Source organism: Meleagris gallopavo, chromosome Z (assembly GCF_905368555.1).
Source record: "Meleagris gallopavo chromosome Z, MGAL_WU_HG_1.1, whole genome shotgun sequence".
Taxonomy (NCBI): Eukaryota; Metazoa; Chordata; class Aves; order Galliformes; family Phasianidae; genus Meleagris; species Meleagris gallopavo.
In genome coordinates this window covers 37,094,289-37,116,963 of record NC_139435.1, presented here as the reverse complement: position 1 = coordinate 37,116,963, position 22,675 = coordinate 37,094,289, and the positions used below count along the sequence as shown (strand labels likewise).

Below are 22,675 nucleotides of genomic sequence, written 5' to 3'. Positions count from 1 at the left end.
AGAGAAAGTACCTAAAGAAGTGATGGATTTCAGTTAAGAGTTAATAGCAGTTTAAAGTAAATGGATAGTTCACTGAATGCCCTCCTTTCAGTAAAATAATCTAAATGAAGTTTTCAGTGCATACAATAACGATGAATTGTCTTCCTATCCGTAGTTATTTCAAATAGCAAGTTTAAATCAGAAGTTTGGAAGCACCAAAGAGTTTTACAAGAGCTGGAAAGGCAACATATTATACTGTATTGTTTGATTTTATTAAGTCTTTGAACTCTGGAGATGTTCCAGAAGATTGAAGGAAAACCAGAACTGTGTCAATATTTTGAAAGAGTGAGCAGTATTGCCCTAAAAATTCCATCTTCTTGCCAAGTTTTATCTGGTGTAAAACAACTGATGCAAGATTTAAACTAATGGTTAATTAATTCATTCAACAGTAACATATTTAATTGTGAATGACATAGGCTACTGGAAAAAAAAGCTTGCCCAATTGCTGCACTTATTTTGTTCTTGTCAGCACATCAGTTGAAGGTAGAATAGTCAGGATTCTGCAAGGCATATAATGCGATACTACACATTAAAACAATTTTGAAAATGATTTAAATTTAAGAGATGATACAATAAATAGATTTAACACAAAATAATTACTAGGTCTCAAAAATACATATATACATGCTTAAAAGCACATATTCTAAGTTGTTTCTTATCTGGCCTGCTAAGATTTGGTTCTTCTGCTTATAATGACATAAAGCTCGGTGAAAACATCAATTGATTGATGCTGCATCTATACAAACATGAGAGAAAGTGATGATGAGGACTAGTCTGGAATGAGTCTAAACTAGTATCACCAGTGTCAAATAGTGTAAGAAAGAGGCCATAACTGCCCTCTCACCTGTGCCCTGTGCAGCAACTCTGAAAAAGAGAAGCAGCAGCTCTGAAAGTGACTTAGGTATCACACAGTGATGGACATATAATGTTAACAATGAGGCTTATAGGTCCCAGTGAGATTTACTGTATAAATACAACAGAACTGAGGTGGCAACAGATGCATGTTTCCAAGAGCATCTGTGCATCTAGCAAAGGCAGGGGAATGTCTGGAGGAGGTCTGTAGTGGTCCTACTGTAGAAATTGGTTGTCCGGTCTGGGTACAGGGGCAAAAGACTAATTGAACCGTCCAGTAGCTGGTTCTCTTCAAAGTTTTCAGTTTCCCTGAGGAAACTGAGCTGGCATAGAATCACAGAATCATAGAATGATTTGAGTGGGGAGGGATCTTTAAGGTCATGTAGTTCCAGCTACAGGCAAGGACATCTCCCACTAAACCAGGTTGCTCAAAGCTCCATCCAGCCTAGCTTGAACACCTCCAGGGAGGGTGCATCCACAACCTCACTGGGCTACATGTTCCACTGTCTCACTACCCTCATAGTAAAGAATTTCTTCCTAATATCTAAATCTATCCTCTTTCAGTTTAAAGCCATTTCCCCACATCTTGTTATTACATGTCCTTATAAACAGTCCCTCCCCAGCTTTCCTGTAGGCCCTCTACAGACCTAGGTGGTGCTAGAAGGCCACCCCAAGGTTCCCCCAGAGACTTTTCTTCTCCAGGCTGAAGATGTGCAGCTCTCTCAGCTTGTCTTTGCAAGGGAGGTGCTCCAACCCTCTGATCATGTTTGTGGCCCTCCTGTAGATCTGCTCCAACAGCTCCATATCCTTCTTGTGTTAAGGGCCCCAGAACTGGACACAGTACTCCAGGTGGAGTCTCATGAGACCAGAGAAGGGGGACAGAATCACCTCCCTCGATCTGCTGGCCACGCTTCTATTGAGGCAACCCAGGATATGATTGGCCTTCTGGGCTGCAAGTGCATATTGCCAGCTCATTCTGAATCTCTCATCAATCAGCACTCCCAAATCCTTCTCTTCAGGGTTGCTCTCAAGCCATTCTTTGCCCAATGGCAGGGCAGTTTTATCCAGTAAAGTGAATGACCAGGGGTCTTGAAGCTGAAATGATCTCAACCTATTCTCAGGCTTTCAGTGGGTAAGACACTCAGCTCATTGGTGTGGAGCTGGGCCATGGAATGCGAGTGCTCAGTGGGCCACTTTTGGTAAGCAGGACCAATGCTATGGAATGAACCAAATGCTAGTTTAAGGTGCTCCATGCTAATGCTCATCAGAGCCCAGAAAAGGTGTTGGTTCATCTAGACAGTCGCAGGACAATGACCACAGAAGTCATACCCTGCTGAGGAGTGTGTATCAACTCACCTGTCCAGTCAAATAGCCCTGAAAATGGTTGGTGCCACTGGTAGTGTTGTGGAGCCATGAAGGCTACGCTGTGACTAGGAGGACTCTTTGGTGGCCTAGAAGCCTGGGGCATCAGCCCTGGTGAAGCCACCACTAGTGCAGATCTTGGTGATAGTAGCAACTATTCAAACAAACTACTAAAGGCCAAAGTCCACATGAACAGCAGTTGAAGTGGGTCCTGTGCAAAGGGCAGGTGCTGGTCCAAAGGTGCTGGCCTCTGTTTCCCTTAGCCAACCAAAAGGGAATCAGATTCAGATCTCCCAGACTGGAGTAGGAGAGACAGGTGGCCAGAGCTGCCTAGTGCAATAACATAAGCTATCCTGGAGATGCTACTGATAGCCATCTCTCTTTTTTTTTTTTTTTTTTTTTGGTGAAGGGCTGGACATCCAGGAGTATGTTTGTTGCAATGAGGGGTCCACACCTTGGACAGCATTGCAGTAAAAAAAAAAAAAAACAACAAAATATTATTTTGGATGATGATACAAAGCTGGGAGGAGCAGCTCACACATCAGAAGGCTGAGCTGCCATTCAGCAAGACAAGACAGGATGAAAAGCTGAGCAGAGAGAAACTTTATGAGATTCATCGAGGACGTACAGTCCTATACCTGGGCAGTAATAACCACACAAATATGTAAAGATAGGGGCTAATCTGACCTGCCAGAAAGGAGGTCTGTGGACAAAGACCTAGGTGTCCAGGTGGATATCAGGCTGACCAAGAGCCAGCAGTGGGACCATATGGCCAAGAAGCCAGTGGTATCCAGGGGTGCATTAATTGCATTAACAAGAGTGTAAACAGAATGTTGAGGGAGGTAATCCTCCCCCACTATTTTGACCTGGGGGGGCTATATCTAAAGTACTGTGTCCAGTTCTGGGATCTTCAGTTCAAGAAAGACAGGGAACTACTGGGGAGATTCCGGTCAAGGCCTACAGGGATTATTAGGGACTTGGAAGAGTATCTCTTATATGAATAAAGGCTGAGAGACTTAGGAGAGTTCATCCCGGAAAAGATAAGACTGAGAGGGGATTTTGGCAGTGCTTACAGGTATCTTAAGGGCAGGTGTCAGATGGATGGGGTCAGGCTCTTCAGTGGTGCCCAATGGTAGGACAAGAGACAACGGGCACAAACTGAAACACAAGAAGTTTTGATGAACATGAAGAAAAACTTCTTTACTGTAAAGGTGACAGAGCACTGGAATGAACTGCCCAGAGAGGTTATGGAATCTCCTTCTTTGGGGAGAAAACCTGCTGGTGCTTTCCTGTGCAACTAACTGTAGGAACATGCTTTAACAAAGGCATTGAACTAGATGATCTCCACAGGTCCCTTCCAAGACCTACAATTCTTTGATTCTGTGATTCTGTTCCTAAGAAAACATGCTTTGCACAGAATGACGCAAGAAGCTTAACTTCATTTATAAAAACAGAACTAATTGTGCTATTCAGTCTAAAAGAAAGATGTCAAATGCCTGGAAATTGAAGCTAGCTAGAGATCAGACAACTAAGTTTTTAAACTATTATGCATAATTAGGACTACCTACTCTAGGCCTGAGTGGATATTTTGTACTTTGAAGGAAAGATTAGGCATATTTGTAAAAATTACTGATCAATTGACCACAACTACTGCATTTGAAGGAATCAGGGAAGTTCTACAGACTTGGCTATGCAAGAAGTCAGATTTGGAGAGTCACAATGGTTTCTGTTGACTTTACATAATATTAGTCTCACTTACAAGTACATAAGTTGGTGAAGGTCTTTTAAGGGATAGTAGAAGGAATTTAGTCACAGAAGTGAGGACTGCTAGGAAATTGAGTAATTCCTTTACTATTATTATTTATCAAGGAAAACAAGAAACATGCCAGGAACAGAAGATAAGGTTTCTGTGGAGAGAAGTGAGTAAAGAACAGAAAAATTACTGGAACGAAGAGGTACCTCAGAATAAGTTTAAGACAAAAATTAGATCATCTGAAAATAAGAAAGAATCCAAGAAGGCATGGCCAGCATCCCAGAATCCTGAAAGACAAAGCAGACACTAATAAAAAAATAGCTGCAAGAATTTTAACTCTTCACTGACACCAAGAGAGGTATTTGCAAACAATCAAAAGAAGGTAATGTTAGACCAACACTTCAGACAACATCTGAGGGGAAAAACAAAACACAACAGCAAAAAAAATCCACCTCATTTTATAGGTATAAAGAAATGAAAATGTATACTATTCACTGGAATTAATAAGCTGGGAAGAACACAATACCAAAAAACCTAATTAATAGTTACACAAGTAAATGGATAAGTATATTGAAAATGCTGAATTTGAAAAAGCAGGTAATATTAACAAACCTGATTAACAGTAATACAAGGGTTTAAAAGGCTGAAAGGACCAGTATACGATCACTGAAAAGTATATCTAATGCATTCAATATTTAAAACGCAAATTTACCATACTGTACAAATTCTAATGTTATCGATAGTATATCAAACAAAATTAAAACAACTGAGTTTCCATCCAAGACGAGAACATAAATGAAAATGGGTGCACAGCCTGTTCAGGAATGGGACGACAAGCAGCACAGGAAAGAATAGCACCAAGTTTAGTCTTGTTTACAATATACCAGCTACTAAGAATAGGTAGCAATTTGAACAAACTATGTGCAGTTGTGCAGTTTTCGTACAATAATAAGAAGCACATAAAGCTATTAGGGAACAACCAAAGAAGGTTTATAAAGACGGTGAAGGGTCTAGATGACAAGATGTACAAGGAAGGGCTCAAGTTCTTGGTGTGTTCAGCCCAGAGTTGGGCAGGCTGAGGGGAGGCCTGATGGCGGCTGCAGCTCCTCACAGGGAGCGGAGGGGCAGCGCTGAGCTCTGTTCTCTGTGACAGTGACAGGGCCCAAGGGAACGGCATGGAGTTGTGTCAGAGGAGGGGCAGCTGGGGGTAAGGGACAGGTGCTGCACCACAGGATGGCCAAACATTGGTACAGGCTTCTGAAGGCTGTGGTCATGGCACCAAGCTGCAGGTGTTCAAGAAGTTCTTAGACAGTGCTCTCAGAAATATGGTTTGATTTTGGATGGTCCTTGTGGAGACAGGATCTGGAGTTGGTATTTGTGAGTCCCTTACTTACGTCATTCTACAACTCTGTGATTCTATGCTTCTAACAATTAAGTGTCAATGAACGTGAAAGAGGAATGATGCTGTATCCAAAGAAATCTGAGAAAACAACAGGCAGGTAAGAATACCTAAGAATAACTATGTTATATATATGTATGATTATCCATATGAGGTTTAAAAACTAATGATAACTGGATTTAAAAAAAAAAAAAAAAAAAAGGAGGATGTGTTCTCAGGCCTATTGGACTTCTGGATATTGGTAATGAAACAAATTGTTTTGGTGGCAATGGCAACCAAGACCAGGATTCTTTAAAGCACTACTGAGAGCTGGCAGCAAATAACTGAGTGGAAAAGTCTACTATGAACCAGATATACCTGCACTGCTACAGGCTGCAACTTACTGCTTGCTTTCAAACAACCAGATATGGAACTGAAAGTATGGTGACAGCCACCACCTAAGGCACTGGATGAAGTCAAATTTTCCGTATCTATTTTTTTCCTAAAGCAATCTATTATTTAGTATAGATCAGCTATCTCTCTTTCCCTTTGTACAAAGTCACCAGGCAACATATAGATCAGTATGCAACAAAACAAAAATAAAAACCATACTATTTTCCTGTCGTAGGATTCTCCACTGCTGTATGTTGTAGCTAGTGTGGAGGCACATTCTTCCAGGTACCATGGCTTCTTCCCACTTTCAGCTGTGCTGCTTATGGAGATAGTGTAGATGCTATTGGTGTAGCCATCACAGGAGCAGTGGTCTCGACTCCTTCCACCATTTCCAGATGCCCAAACAAAAACTGACCCTAAGCCTCTTCGTCCCTGTTTGGAAAGAACGCAAAAGATTTGAATAATAATTCTTCCCCGTCATGTGTTTAATAAGCAAGCATTTGTCCACAAAATCTATCTGATATGAGAAAGACAATAAAACAAGATTTCCCTCTGAGAAGAACCTGAAATAAAAACAGGATTTAGCAGAGTTCAGAATTAGACATAAATATAATTCAGAAAATGAGTAGGATGAACACAGCTTTAGAAACAACTTTTTTACAGTGCTTATTTGGTGCTCAATATGTATGTTGTCCTGCCCTACTAAGAAAGACATGCTGAAAACTCAGTGAAGACATTGAAATATACTGAGTATATGAGAAACAGGAAAAGAGATAGCATACCTGAAATTAAAACTTTTTGTAATGCAAGCTACTTTTGGCCTATTAACTCTGCTACATTTTTCTGTCTTCCTGGATTGCCCAGTGATATTTAATACTATTTGTGTAGCATTCGATATTGGCAAACCACAGTGTCATGGTTTCATAGACACTCTAAATAATAGAACCACAGAACTTATGAAGTGGGAAAGGACCTCAGGTCAGCTAGTCCAATTAATCTAATCCACTGTAAATACTAAGTGTAAGACACAATATTTGAACAAAAACTTACAAGAAGAATCGTACAAATCAATTGTACAAATTAAACACTAATGCATTAGCTTAGTGAGATATTTTATGCATATGGATAGTTAAACAAATTATTTAGGAATATTTGTAATTTGAAATGAGGTCTTAATGTAAGTAACCTCATATTGGCATTTTCTTAATATGGCAAAGTTATGTAGTGTCCAAATGAATCGAAGCATATTTTCAGTGATGCTGGTAATCTTAAATAGGCATTGATGTTAAAAGTGAAAATAGTTAGTAATCTACATTGCTGATACATGGCAACTGAAAATTCCCATGACTGACACAGTCATGTAAATTGAAATTTTCCTAGTTTATATTTGTACATTTAATGCTGATGAATTAAATTCAGATTCATGCAACTTTATCATCTCCTTTAATTATCAGCAGCCACTGTCTGAAAGCATAGAATTCAGATAGGAATGCTCAACTAAGTTTTAACTTGTCTTTGATTAGGCTACATACTGCCACCTTCTTTCATAGAACATTCTCTCAAACAAAGGAATATTCTAAGTAATAATTAAAGTAACATTTTCATTTATACTTCATTTCTCTGTAACATATCACGTAATATCTACCTGGGTTCCAGAGGAGGTAGGCCTACCTCTGTGCATGATATTTATGGCATAAAACATCACTTCCTATGCATGAATTAATCACTTGGTCATGTAAGGAGCATTTATTTGTTTTTCTAGACAGAATACAATTGTGTACCACAAATAACATAAAGATAGGTGTAGGACATCTACTAGGTCAATATTAAACAATGAACAATTCAGAGATTCACTTAATCCAGATTCACAGAGGGGTTTCATTATGGCATTTTGTGTTAAGAACCTACATCACTTTAAGACAAAACCCCCTCACAGTTCACAATCCAAGCTTGAGTTCTCAACTGATGAATTCCATTTTGTGAGTATAATAAAAGTAAAGTACCTGGAAAGACTCTTCTCTCCAGCAAAATATGTTAAATATCAAATTCTCCTGGCTAGTGTTTACATAAGGTTATGTCTCTAAAATGCAACTTCTCATTAAAAAAACATTTCAAGCAGAGAAAAAAATTCCAGGGTGCCAAGTTAAATGTATTATGAAATGCACATTCTCTAGACAATGTCAGCCTGACCAGCTGAGAAGTGTAACTATTTCAACTTCTTTCTTTTCCTTTAGTTGATCTTAGCTATACAGATAAAATGATGCAAAATAGCACCATTTTTATTGTTTTAATGAGAAGTTTCCTGAAGTGTTCTATTCCTATAGCTCCTTTTTCCCACATTATGAACTCTTGACAAATCAAAACCCATTTTGGTTTGGGGTTCTTGTTCTGCCTCCACTTTTTAGTGAGAAGATTTTGATTCAAAACTATCCATAGTCAGTGGTATGTGCTTTGCAACTTCACAGGGCAGGAACCAGTTTACAAACCACTTCTCTTTCATTCTATCTAGTCATCTCCCTTTTTATATCTTTACTTCACTGAATCTGACAAAACAGAATATGATGAGGAAGTGCTTATGAAGCAAAGACATCACAGAATTCCTTCCCAGTGTGGAAAAAATTGCACCCATTGACATTCACTGCCATTTGGTGAATGTTTCTGGAGACTAAACAGTAGATGTGAACATGGTAACATATGATGTGGTGGGTGGTGCATTTCAGCAGTAGTGACAGTGACAGTGCATCACTTGTACTTGTGCAGATCTTTGCAAGTACAGAATGCAGGCTCCTGTTCATCGCTGTTAAGAATGCATGGCTAATGGTGGTGACTGTTGAAAACTAGTGTTTTGTAGCTGCAGATTTGCTCTATCAAACACTATTATTGTATTTGTATTTGTTGCAATTTCCATGGAAATAAATAGTAGGCAATACTTCTGCAGCAACCTACGTATTATCCCAGCAGGTCAGGGAGACAGAAATTACGGCCCTCTGCGTATCTGTGGAGAATGGAAAGGAGGGCTTTACTAAAGATACGCTGCTCTTTCTCTACACTTTTATCTGTTCCTTCTTGTTTTGCTTCAGATTGTTCCCATCACCTCTTGCAATTAGCTAACACTTTTCAGCAGTATTTTATTATTTGCTTTCATCTTGTCTCTTCAACAGTAATTCTGGCTTGTCTGTCAATTGTGACATCCATTCTGGGGGTCATGTAAAGATTCTTGTCTTGACGCTGCTCTTAAAAACCAACTTCTGTCTTTACAAACCAATGATGTAATACATGAATAAGCAAACAGAGTAGATATTGCAAAGCATATCACGCAGACACACAGGACTAGTCAAAACATTTCATCAAAAGGTTTTCGTGATTTTTTTGTCTCCTGAAGAATTTTACATGTGTCTCTTTCTTATACTTTTCCTTTTAACACAGTATTATGTAGGTATGTTTGGCCTACTTGGTACCCCACTGGAAGCACACAGTAAACCACCAGTATGACCAGCGAAGAAATGAGAGCTAGAATCTATTTTATTATTTTTTCTAAAAGTCTATCTCACACACTGTGTAAAAAATAATATAAAATACAAAAATGAATAAATTTATGCAGAGAAGGAGAAGACAAAAAATCTACTAATAATAGTCCATCTTTTTTTTTTTTCTTTCTCCCATCAACATCATCTGTTTTGGCTGATGAGTTTGTAGACAAAAGTATAACATGACTTGTCCCACTCATGCAAAGAAAACCATTTCACAGCAGGGTAGGGCTGCAGTTTGTGTGAATTTTGCAGAAACTGAGTTGTTAGCTTCTCCATACAGAGAATGTGTCTTCTTTAGACACATCTGCTGCTGTACTAATCATGAAAAATGAGCTGCAGAAAATGATACGCAAGTACATTTTGGGGAACAAAATATAGCCTCTTTGCAAATATACCCACAGATGTTAGAAATTCTGCAATGCACTATTTAAAAATAATATACACCAGTTTAAAATTTAATAGTAATGACTGTTTTAAAATTAACAGCCATTTGCACCTAGATTTACCTTTAAATACTTGTTTTTTTAAACAACTGATAATATGTATTTCTTACAAACTAATGTCTCCTGTAAACATATTAAGTATCAACATCTCTGTCATTGCAATAAAAATTAAGTACCAGGTTCACTGACTAATGGAAAAGAGTATTTACTAATACACAGAAAGAAAGAATCGCCATTCCCTAGCACCATTCCTACTGCAGTACTGAACATCTTTTCACAGAAAACAGCATTACCTACACTGTAGAAAACATGCAAAATATCTTGCTCTAAAAACATTTGACAAAGCAAACACAACCTCCTCAAAACTAAATTTGACCTGACCAAAATAATATATCAAGTAAATAAGTTCTGGTTTACATTTACTGCCTATAGTTAAGCTGCAATTGGTTTCCTCCTTCTCCATGCTTCCAAACACCCCACTTTAATTCAATAGACCATGTCATGCTCAGGAAATTATAAACTTCTAGTAACTATACCAAACACGTAATTAGAGCAACAACATCAGCTGTTCTAGTGTATGTGAATGCATTTCCCAATTGGTCTCCTTTCAATACATGAAGTTAAATAACATTTGGACTGTGTTACAAAGTTAAGATAAACATACATGCAAGGCACTCTGCAGCTTTTACTGTTTGTCTAAATCTATCATCTGTCATCTGCTAGATGCCCAAGGGTGTCAAGATGAAAAGTCAAGCCTTAAGCTGCCAAAGAAGCCATGTGTCATTTATTACTGAAAAGCAAAGGTGCATTTACAGACCATATGGGTACAACTTGGATGAAACTATTACAGCTAGAGAGTTACAGCAGAGGTATGGAGGAGGGTGGAAGGGTGCAGAGCAAAATACACTCAATGCTTCTCCCATATTGTTAAAAACCACCTCTCCCCTTAAGTTGTGTTGTGTCTGCTCTATAATTTGCAGTGGTAGCTACCAACTTCCTCCTACAGACTCTGCAAGGTCTGTAACTGCACTTTTGCATTTCAGTGAACCAGACCATTATGAAATGGTCTCCTTTTGTTTTGTCTGCTCTCTTACATTGCTTAAAATGCCAGATGACTAAAAAAAAATAAAAATAAAAATCACATGCTCCATTTTGAAATGAAGTGTTTCACTGACATCTAAGACTTGCTGCTGACCTACTGACTCAGCTCAATTTTCTAGCACATTTCTTGGGCAATGTCAGTGTTCTCCACATGCAGCTGACTGTAAATGAAATGGACTCATGTCATTGATAAAAAGAGCCCAAGGCAAAGACTGCACCTGTAAAAGCACAGCACAAGAACCTTGGGGCATTCCCATTTTTTTTTCTGCTAGTACCGCCTTTTCCTTGGTCAGCAAGTTCCAAGGGGGGTAAAGTGATACAAAAGCTTTTTTTTTTTTTTTTTCTTTCTTTTTTCTTTTTTCCAATTCAACAGCACAGAAGAGTTAGTCTGCCAAGAACCAGAGCCAGTATGAACATTTTTGTAATGACATCTGCAGAATTTCCTAACACTATTAAAAGAACATCCACCGCTCCAAGTGTATGTGTTAGCATATGTATGTGTGTATACCTGTAAAAGACATCTCTCTAACCGAGTGCCTTACTGGTACTGGCATGTACCATTTCAAGATAGAGGCCTTCACACTTCAGTCTAAGGACAAACAGCAGGCCACATATTGCAAGTTGCTTCCAGCGTGCTTCCATCTAATAAAAACAGTTTCCATCTACAAGCTGCAGTTTCAGCCAGTAGAGCAAGATTTATTCACACTGTTTTACAGAGTTTAGACTGGCCATTCATTCACTGCTTTACAAGTCAAGCTGCCTTAATCCAGCTTTCAGAATCTGATGTTTTCCTGCCCACGATGTAGGACAGGAACCCCATCAGCCCTCCCTGTTGTATGGTAAGTTTTGCAGTTTTTGTGGAAGTGATCTAACTTACCAGTGCAGAGGAAGGCAAGTTAGAAGGAGCGGGAAATGCAGAGGACAGAACTGCTGAACTCAGAGTAAGTAGAGGCACAGGGGCTGCAGCCAGTGAGAGGTAAATTGGCAGCAGTACGCTAGAAATCCCACATTCACAAGCACAAAACACATTATGGAAATAAAAAATGAAGAGAATCTTATCCATGGCTAGCGTCTAAACATTTAATTTCCTCTGTTCTCAGTAATATTGTTCTACAATTACTTAATGCTTCCAATAACAAAAAAACTATTGCTGGGAAGTGAGATTGATCCTGATGTGGGAGCACAAAGAAGTAAGCCCACGGTAAGAACTCTTCCTTAAAAATGAATTCCTTAAGTGGAAATGCTTGTAACTGAAGTTTTAGAACACAGGTCAGTTCTCTGAGGACCTAAAAAATCCAAGTATGCATGCATGGTTTTGAGTGCAATCACCATAGGGATAGGCACCACAGAACACAGCATCCTGAGAAATTCACTTGTAAGAGACAGTATCTCTTTGCTGCCAGCTTCCACAAATTTCTGTAGTCTGGGAGTTCGATGCCACTGCCCTGTGTAGAGTCAAAGTACTGCCAATCTGCTGAGTGGCAACATTTTTCTGTTGAGAAGCAGCATCTCCCAGCTCCCGCTGAGCTTCTACCAGCACACTTAACCTCTAATTTGGAAACGAAAAATACAGTCTGCCACACCACACTTAAAAACTATCTGGCTCTGCTGTAGTCTGCAAAGCACTCTCATTCTGAAGCAGGCACCTCTCCAATAGAGATAACAGCAAGCTGAGAGACCTAGGCAAAAACTTTGAAGTCCTATCAATAGACAGTCAAACAGGTTACTTCTTATTCTATTCTATTTGATAGCCTCTCTGGCTATCAAGAAGAAAACAAACAAACAAACAAACAAACAAACAAAAACCCATAAACAAGAAGAGAAAAATCGGAGGCCATGAATTCTGCTAAGGTATGCATACTTTCCGGAAAATTCACATTAGGATATCAGTTCATTAAAAATGTATTCCTATAATCTCTATGACAATAAGAGTGATAAACCTCAAAGGTGTACATAAATAAAAAATACACATTTGAGGAAATGCTTAAAAGTTAAGACCCATGTTTGTGTATTAGCATTCCTGTTTTTATTGTTTGAGAACTAGAAAGTCGAGGAAGAACTTCCTAGTGCTGGAACAAACACTACATATAGCATGCAAAAGTCTATCACTTAAAATAAGAAGCAATTAACTCAACTTGTTGAAAAGGTAAGTTGTTGCTAGTGCAACTAAACCTCTTGAATACTTCTAAACTAAGTTTTTAATATAGAAAAAGAAAAAAAATAGTCACAACAAAATGTATTTTATTAGCTAACATGATTTGACACTTCTACAATGCTGAAGCATGAAAATACTTCAATGTGTGCACTAAGGAGAATGTACTGAATAACTTCAAGCACCTATGCAATAACACAGTAATTGTTGGGATATATAGTGGTACATTGCAACATGTATCCTTGCATGTCATGAATTTTTTATTTTACTCTTCACTAGAACAACAGCTTAAACAGCTCCAAGTTATTCCCCACAGAGCTATAATTAGTGCTTAAAGTGCAACCAAAAGAAGTGTTGGCTGAAACCTGAAATCTGAACCTGTGGAATGTTGGAATGAATTTCCCATTTTCCTAAACAAAATAGAGCCAGCTACAAGGCTGCATGAATCACAGTCCTAGTTTAAGCTATCTCTCCTTATCATTATTACTATTATTGTTGCTGATTCTGTTCCTGAGGTAAAGCAAGTTGCATACTGTAAACACCTGTGATCAAACAAGAGCTAGGTTTTCCAGAATTTCTGTTACATGAGGAGTCTTTAATGACAGGGATAATTGTTTCTTGTAAAGCCAAAGAACAGGCACCATGTAAGAAAGGTACCTGTGTTAGGACTGGATAAGGGATAGATCTCACAGGCAAACACTCAATCATGGAGACAGCTCAGGCAGTTCTTGCTACCTTTACACTGTCATTTGATTAAACTCTCTAGAGAGGAGGCTATGCTTATCAGATCCACATAGCTGTTGTTTCAATTGTTACTTCAGCTTTCCCTTATAGAAGATTTCAGGCTATCAAGACGTCTATTGAACTTTCAAGGTATTTTCTGGAAATATAGTTCTTTTAAATAAGTGAACAGAAAATAAAGCTGTGTCATGCCTATCTCTGCAGTATGAGGACTGTAGTAATGGCTTTGGGTAGTTTCCTTCCTAGTAGATTTGTTTAGAAAGAAGAAAGAAACTTAGTGCATAGTTACTACCCTTATGGTTTTCACACACACACACACAATATGTATGTTTTCGCACATGACACACAAAATTGCATAGATTTTGCTGTTGCTGAAGTCCTTAGAAGTAAGTAAGGAAAAGGAATAAGCCATCTGCTCACAAAAGATAACTAGTTTAACATTTCATAACGCATGAAATTTCATGTACACTCTTTGAAATGCTTCAAGTATATGGAAAGAGATTAATTTTGCCAAAGCTGGTTTTGAGTATTGGCATTCAAATTATGATTTATCTCACATTGTGAATGGTGTGGGTTTTCACATTCAGCTGCATCACCTGTTTCAGGTAGAGCATGCAAAACCAGAGGCCACTTTGCACAACTAGTCCAAAAGTAGTAATGCTGTTCTGGCTTGCTACAACAGTTTCCACACACGTGTGAGAAAGGATGAGGTAACTAAACAGTTTTGGCCTCCAGTACACTTTGTGACATTGTAAGGAAACTGGACATTTTGAGGTATATTTTTCTGTAACTTTCATTCCAAATTTTCCTGCCCTTTAGGACATGCATATTCCAGTAAATGTAATGTAAGAACATTTCTGGTGCATTATTTCTTTTTTTGCATATTCTTTTTTCATACTACACACATTGACTACCTGTAAAAACCCTACTTCCTATGCAAAGCAAAGGAGAGGGATTTTAAGATTAGTTTTGTTTATATACTTCTAAATGAAAATAAAATGCATAATCTCATAATTCACCCAGGTATTACTGAGCCCAAACTCTGTTTAATTTACTGGAAAGCAGTATCCCTAACTCTGCGTTGACTGAATGCTGGAAGTTGCCAACTAGGTGCAAAGTAGCTAGATCAAAGAATTATAATTGGCTTAATGATGTGCTGAGTTTGTCACTTAACCTGACTTTGCTGGGCAATCTCAGTTTGGAGAAAACTAAATTACCTCAAGTATAAACACTCCTTGCAAAAGCACTGAAGTATACTAACATATACATGTTGAGCCACATGCAATGAAATGAAGTCTGTAGGTAACAAATACAAAATGAACAAATTCTTGGAAAGCAGTGACTCTGAAAGGGAGCTTAGGGTCATGGCAGATAACCAACTGGCTACAAGCTTCCCTAAAACCTTAGTCTGATTGTTGGATCTCTAAGCAGAATGAATATGAATATGTGAAGGAAACGTATTCATACTATCCCTGTGCAGAGAGAGCTATAACTTCCATTCCTCCTTTCTGATAATCCACACTTTAAAAAGTTATGCTGGGAAGTAGGAAGAGTTTCAGAAAAGAACTATAGGGATGAACTTTTATTCAGGAAATCCTGAATAAAAGAAGGAAATTGAATATATGAAATATTATTGGTCAAAGCTTTAGAAAAGATTTTGAAGAACAGAGTCAATGGAAGTGAGTTAAAATGCAATGTTCTCTTAGCTTAGGAATCCAGATATATCTGTTAACTTGCTTTATACAGATAAACAAATTAGAACCAGTCTATCTGGTTTCTACAAAACATGTAATGGACCCTCAGAAAGTCAATAATTAAATAAAAGAAATTGAAGGTTAATGTAACAGCAAGGTGGAGCTGGGAATGGCTGCACTGAATGGGCTGTGCTGCAGAGCTCATGGAGGTTGAGGAAGTTATGTGAGTAGAATATTCTAATACTGTAACAAAGATATTAGGTAATTTGGAGATTAATAAAAAAATGCTAATGAATCTACTAATTACTGTTGTCTGCATTCAAGAAAAGAATTCAAGTGGAAGTATGTGGAGAGAAACATCACTATGATAATCAGGGAGATGGACATTTTAGATTTTAGAAGAGAGAGATTTGTGTAGCACAGAAAAATGAAGGCTGAGAGAAGATATGATTGTGGTCTATAAATATATCAGATGAAAAAAAAAAAAGGGATGAGAAAAGCTATGTAAGCTAAAGCACAGTTTTAGCACAAAACAAAGTTTTGGCAGCAACTAAGGGGCAAATACTGCATGTGAGTAAATCTGGCTTAACTTAGATAATATAATAACTAAGAAAAAAGTATCTAAAAAATAGATTAGTCATGGCTGTGAAAAAGATTTCCCCCAGCAGAAATGGGGGAATTTTTTTTTCTAATTCGTTTTAAAATAGAAATTGATGAATATATTTACAAGACAAGATGCCTAAGATAACAGAGAACTGTATTGGATGACTTACTTGGTCATTTCCTGCTTTGTGTCCCTATGCTCCAACTTAATTTATTTGAGAGATCACTTGGCCAAAATCTATAATTACTTACAGGTGGAGATTTTTAACACCATAAGATGCACAGTAAGTATAGCAGAAATGGGACTGTGCACTGGAAAGGAAACTAGCAAACTTAAATGAGCAAGAAGTTACTGATTTTTAATAGTGAAGGTAGTTAGTAATTTCCACAGCTGTGTATGTACCAGGTTTCAGACAAGGCAAGCACTTACATGTACAAAATTCCTCAAATAAAAGACGAATCAAGAAAATAGGGTTGTTGCAATAATAAAATGATGAAATTTTGCCGATCTGCCTTTACTGAAGGCTAGGACTTGTAACTACCTTTTCTTTAGTTAGAAATATGAATATTTATTGCCAACAGTACCATGTCTCATGATATCAGAGAGCAGAATTACAATATTAAAACTCAACACCACTTTTCCTATACAGCCAATCCCCACCTACAATAAAAGGCACCCAAAGTTTAACTTCACTTGTTAAAGTAAACACAATATCACATAAAGCATCACAGATACTGTAGCCATACACAGCACATATATGCATAGTATACACACAATATACATAATTGATAAATGCCAGGACTTAACATCAGGTTACGTAAGTACACTGGACACATCTCCTGTGTCCTTTACCCAAGCACAGCATTAATTCTGACTTCAGCAAGTAGGTTTTGGCCAACTCATAAGAACTGTGCAGGAGGTCTTATGCATGCAAAAGTTATCTGCGTGTGATCTGAGTTCATGTTAAAAAGATGTTCATGTTACATGTTCATTCAGTCACAAACTACAGACATACAGGGTTAGCAAACACAATATGTAGTTTAAAAAATTTGGTATTAGCCTCTGTGTAGCACAACATTTTAGCATAGAAAATGACAACCACTTGGGAATTATTTTGGGACATTTGATCGGAATTTTCTTTGCAGAAATTACTATCTTTGATTTTTACCATTCAGTGCTCTAACAAATCTGAATGGAATAACTCCTCTCTGCATGTACAATGCTTCCTATTCAGAATGATGAAGAGATATTAAACAGGAGAAACCAATGGCATTTTCAAATAAATTTAAGAGAAAAATATACGTGGCACAGCACAGGCAGAAAACTTTGTCCTGGGCACTTGCAAATTGTGAGCAATCTCTTTCAATTTTGGAGTAAAAGCATTTAATAGTAGCACCAAAAATATTAAAAATGTGAACTTTTCTTTCTTTTTTTCTTTTGCCTTCCCTTCTGTTCCATTTTCTTCACTTTCTCTCCCATGCATCAGGGTAGGAGGCTTGCTTAGCAATTGTAAAAGAGCCTTCTGCTCTCTGAAAACACTTTGAACACAATCTGCAGCCAAAGTTGGTGAAGCAAGAGAGATAAGAAGGGGTACTGATGATGGGAGGGAAGGCACATAGCCAAGTTCTCAGAAGAGGTTCAGCCACACAGCATCTGATCATTAATGTCCATCAAACATTTTGGCTTGTGTCCAGCTTGCTAAACAGAATGATAACATGGCAATAAGATGAAGGCCAATGTGCTGATGCAGGCAGAAAGCCAAAATTCCCCATGTAGATTTCACTGCCTGTCTGCCTTCATAGGTTGTATTAAGGATGCCCTGCCACTGATTTGGACTACATTATGAGTATTGCACAAAAAATAATATTAAGCATGCAGTTGGTGAGATGTTGGGAGAACAGTCCCTCATAAACATAAAGATCACATTTTCCGGAAACTTGACTATGAAGTCTTCATCAAACAGCAGTGAGAGAACAAGCCAGAATATCTGAAATGTATTATTCTCTCAATGATGTTGAGACTGATTTAAAAGAGAAGGCTTTTTTATATGAACATGAATGAACTAGTTCTAATTCTGTATTCCAGAGTCATGCATCAGAATATGTCTCTGCAGTGCTTACAGCATTGTGCTTATAGTCTGTAATTTTCAGGCAGATGTCTTAAAATTCAGTTATTTTGTTTTCATCTTTTTGAATCAAGAGATAACTTTTGTATTCTCCCTTCTGTCCCAGAACCAACAAAATCTTGTTACACCATTTGGCCACAATCATGTTTTGCCATGCTGTGCCTGTTTGTTCTTAACACAGGGTATGATGGGACACTGTCTACCTATTTTTTTCTTGAATATGTTATTTTGGACATATTGCTCCTCATTCTGCTGCTCTACATGTTTATCATGGAATTGCTTTTGAAATTATTACATCTACAACTTCTAATGCTTAGCATTTATTACACAAGCTTCCAGAAATTTCCACCCTTATGAGTACACCATTTCCAAGAGAAGAACCTTGTCAACTGGAAGCATAATACAAAGGAAGCTTTCATATTTACATAAAAATTGCTTATTAGCAAAGTCTCCAAGGTGTGTCTTTGAACTCATGTATGCAAATTTGATATAATAAAACAAAATACTCTAAAAAGGATGGAAAATAATGGTACTCTAGTGTATGGGGCTGCTGAATCATGGCCTGAACCTCTGATTGATCACCTGAGGAGAGCAATGAGTCAGCCACGGGAGCACAGGTGAAGGCAATTCACCTGTGCTGCAGGAAGGGGTGGAGCCTGGCTCCACCTCTCCTAGGCCCATTTAAGAGCTGACTGCCAGTGGAGAAGGATCTCTCTGGAGATCTGCTCCATTGGAGTTTATCTCAGGAGCCCAGGACAGGGTGACTGACTTTCTCTCATCTTTCTCTCATTACTCCAATATAAATTATATTAGCCAAGCTCCTGGATATATATACGTGTGTATATATACATATATATGTATGTGTATATATATATGTGTGTGTGTGTGTGTGTGTGTGTGTGTGTGTGTATATATATATACACATACATACCATCTGTATATCCATTGATTATACAATTGGCGAGCAAGGCAGGCCAAATCTACTTTACATCATGTCTTTCTTATGGAATTTCTATAAATGGGTCAAGGGGGAGAACACCATTCCCGGGCAGATTCCAGGGTTTCTGGGATCCCCTTATTATCAACTGGCAACTATAATTGAGAAATGGGGTCCCCTGCGTACTTTGCGGAATATTTCCCCAGTACGCTTAACAGAATACTTTCAGGGACTGGACAAAGATATCTTAACTACGAAAGAAAGGCAATTAGCTGCATCCACAGCGGCGTGGCCACTGTTAAATGCTCTAAATCAAGCAGAGACAAGATCAGATAATTTAGAAAATGAAAATCAACTACTAAAAGCTTGGATTAACAAATTGGAAAAAGAACTTAATGTATTGACGGGGAAAAAAACAATTTTACAGTCTCTAGGTCAGGTCTGTAGTATTTCAATAGATGATAGATATACCTCTGAAGTAGCGGACCTGGTTCAACAGGAAAGCAGGAGTTCCAAGTCAGATCTAGAGGTTCCAGTTATGGCGGATCCCCTGGAACTCCGTCCTATTATAATATAAAAAAAACAAAAAAGGTACAAGATAGACCAGCAGGGGTGCCCCCTGAACAATGGCCCCCTGCTGAAACGCATTTGCATGTGACAGCCAGGCCATACACTCCAACTGAATTAATGGACATGGTACAGCGATTTCGGCAGAGGCCGAGAGAGAGTATACCTGCATGGCTGCTCAGGGTATGGGATTCAGGAGCAGAAAGTGTTATGTTAATGGGCCGGAAATGGCAAAACTGGCCACCGTAACATTACACCCTGCTGTCAAGCAGAGACTATACTCTGCCGTCCAGTATACCAATGAGAACCACTCAATAATAGATTGGGTAATGGCAGAATGCTGGATGGTCTGGCCAAATAAAACAGACATTCCATTAAACACAGGACTATGGTCCTCCATGGAGGACCTTCAAAATTACATTCATGAGTTAGGTATGTGAGAAACAATATATGAAGACTCATATGATAGCCCGGATATGATCAAGTTCTTGGCGGGCATGTGAGATTTAATTTTACAACAGGCCCCTTCCCACCTATATGGGACTTTAGTTTTGATATTAAATCCTCTGGTGACCTCGGAAGCCGTAGTTCAGCGGGCTGCTCAGATAGTAGCTGATCTGGGGGAGACAGAACACTTGCGGGCTAGGCGCAACATTTGGATGTTAGAAGAAGCTGAGATCCTGCCGGTGACTAAAACCAAGACGCCAGCTACTCGAGCTCCTCGATCGGGACCCATAAGGGTTTCCCAAAAACAAATGTTTAATGACCTAATTCGAGCTGGGGTCCAATTTGCTAAGATTGACTGCCAGCCCAACCATGTCCTTCTCCAGCTTTGGAGACAGCTAAAAGACAATCAAAAATTTCAAAACTACCCTAAGAAACCAAGGGTAAGGATTGTAGAGAGGATACCAACAACAACATGGAAGCTAGAAGACTTCATTGTTCCTAATAGGAAAAAAAAAGCCACCTCAAGTGTCTCGGGCCACAATGCCTGAGCCATCGGAAGCAAAAGAATTGGCCCTAGCAGAGTTCATGGCGTGACGGGGGATGTTAGTCCCACTAGGGCCTACAGACGGGACCGGAAGCCCTATGTAGAATTAACGATTTATTGGTCCCAAAAAAATATTCAGAGAGTTATGGCATTAGTGGACATTGGAGCAGAAACATCAATCATTTACAGAGGTCCAAACAAATTTCATGGAAACAGAGTGATGATTGGTGGTCTTGGGGGGACAAACTATTCCTGTCACCCAAATATGGTTAAAACTGGGGGTTGAGCGTCTCCCACCCCAGGAGTATAAGGTATCTATTGCCCCAGTCCAGGAATATATCTTGGGCATAGATATTTTATGTGGTCTGGCTCTCCAGACAACCGTGGGAGAGTTCAGACTCCGGCAGAGATGTATTAGTATCCGGGTGGTGCAGGTAATATTAAGAGGCCATGCGAAACATAGGCCAATTTGCCTGCTGAAACCATGCCGGATTACTAATGTGAGACAGTACAGACTCCCGGGTGGGCAGGACGAAATATCAAAAACGGTGCAGGAATTAGAAAAAGTGGGCATTATAAGACCTGCCCATAGCCCATATAATTCCCCCATATGGCCAGTGCAAAAGTCAGATGGCACATGTAGTACATGACAGTAGATTACAGGGAATTAAATAAGGTCACGCCGCCTATTCATGCAGCCGTACCCAATATTGCCTCCCTAATGGACACATTGAGTAGGGAGATAAAAACCTATCATTGTGTCCTAGATTTAGCAAATGCGTTCTTCAGTATCCCAACTACTGAAGAATCGCAAGATCAATTTGCATTCACATGGGGAGGCAGGCAGTGGACCTTTGAGGTCCTGCCACAGAGGTACGTGCATTCACCAACATATTGTCACAATCTAGTGGTGCGTGACCTGGCTGATTGGAAAAAACCTGATAATGTTAACCTGTATCACTATACTGATGATCTCCTGCTGACATCCGACTCACTGGAGGCAGTAGGACAGGTGGCGGATTCATTAACCGCCTATTTACAACAGAGGGGATGGGCTATAAATCCCCAAAAGGTGCAAGGTCCAGGCCTGTGTAAAATTCCTGGGGGTGGTTTGGTCAGGAAAGACCAAAGTACTACCCAGTGCTGTCATAGATAAGGTTCAGGTGTTCCCAGTCCCTACAACATCGAAGCAGCTGCAAGAGTTTCTAGGTGTATTAGGATATTAGTGTTCTTTTATACCTCACCTAGCGCAGCTGCTAAGACCACTGTATAGACTCACAAAAAAGGGGCAGCTTTGGGACTGGGGGGAAACAGAACAGGACGCTTTTCAACAGGCAAAACTGGCAGTTAAACAAGCCCAGGCATTGGGTATATTTGATCTTACCCTCCCAGCCGAGTTGGATGTTTACATCGCTCAAGATGGCTTTGGTTGGGGCCTGTGGCAACGCCAGAGTTCTGTTCGGACCCTCATTGGTTTCTGGTCTCAGGTTTGTCACGGAGCAGAAGAGAGATACAGTATGATTGAAAAACAGTTATTGGCTGCCTATTCAGCACTGCAGGCAGTAGAGCCAGTAACTCAAACGGCTGACGTTATAGTCAAGACCACTCTGCCGATTCAGGGTGAGTAAAAGATCTGACCCACTGTCCTAAAACAGGGGTGGCCCAAGCACAAACAGTGGCACGATGGGTTGCCTATCTCAGCCAAAAGAGTAGTCTGTCTTCATCCCCTTTGAAAGGAGAACTTCAGAAGATCCTAGGCCCAGTAACATATCACAGTGATGCACCGAAAGGAATACTGGTCGCTCCACCGCAGAAGAGTCCTGTTCGGGAGGGAAAATACCCTATCCCTGAAGCTGCTTGGTACACAGATGGATCCAGCAAGGGCAATCCGAGCAAGTGGAGAGCAATAGCATACCATCCTTCTACTGAGACAATCTGGTTTGATGAGGAGGATGGTCAGAGCAGCCAATGGGCAGAACTGTGAGCCATGTGGATGGTTATAACTAAGGAACC

General features: G+C 39.3%; 1 protein-coding gene across 2 annotated transcripts in view; it reads right to left on the bottom strand.

Annotated features, from left to right (window-relative positions):
• Positions 1 to 22,675, bottom strand: part of PCSK5 (proprotein convertase subtilisin/kexin type 5) — a 280,415-nt gene that overhangs the window by 137,777 nt on the left and 119,963 nt on the right. For both annotated transcript variants that reach the window (XM_085214353.1, XM_085214354.1), the window contains one exon: positions 5,997 to 6,209. In XM_085214353.1, the coding sequence (XP_085070479.1) occupies positions 5,997 to 6,209 (213 nt within the window). The remainder of the gene's footprint in view (positions 1 to 5,996; positions 6,210 to 22,675) is intronic.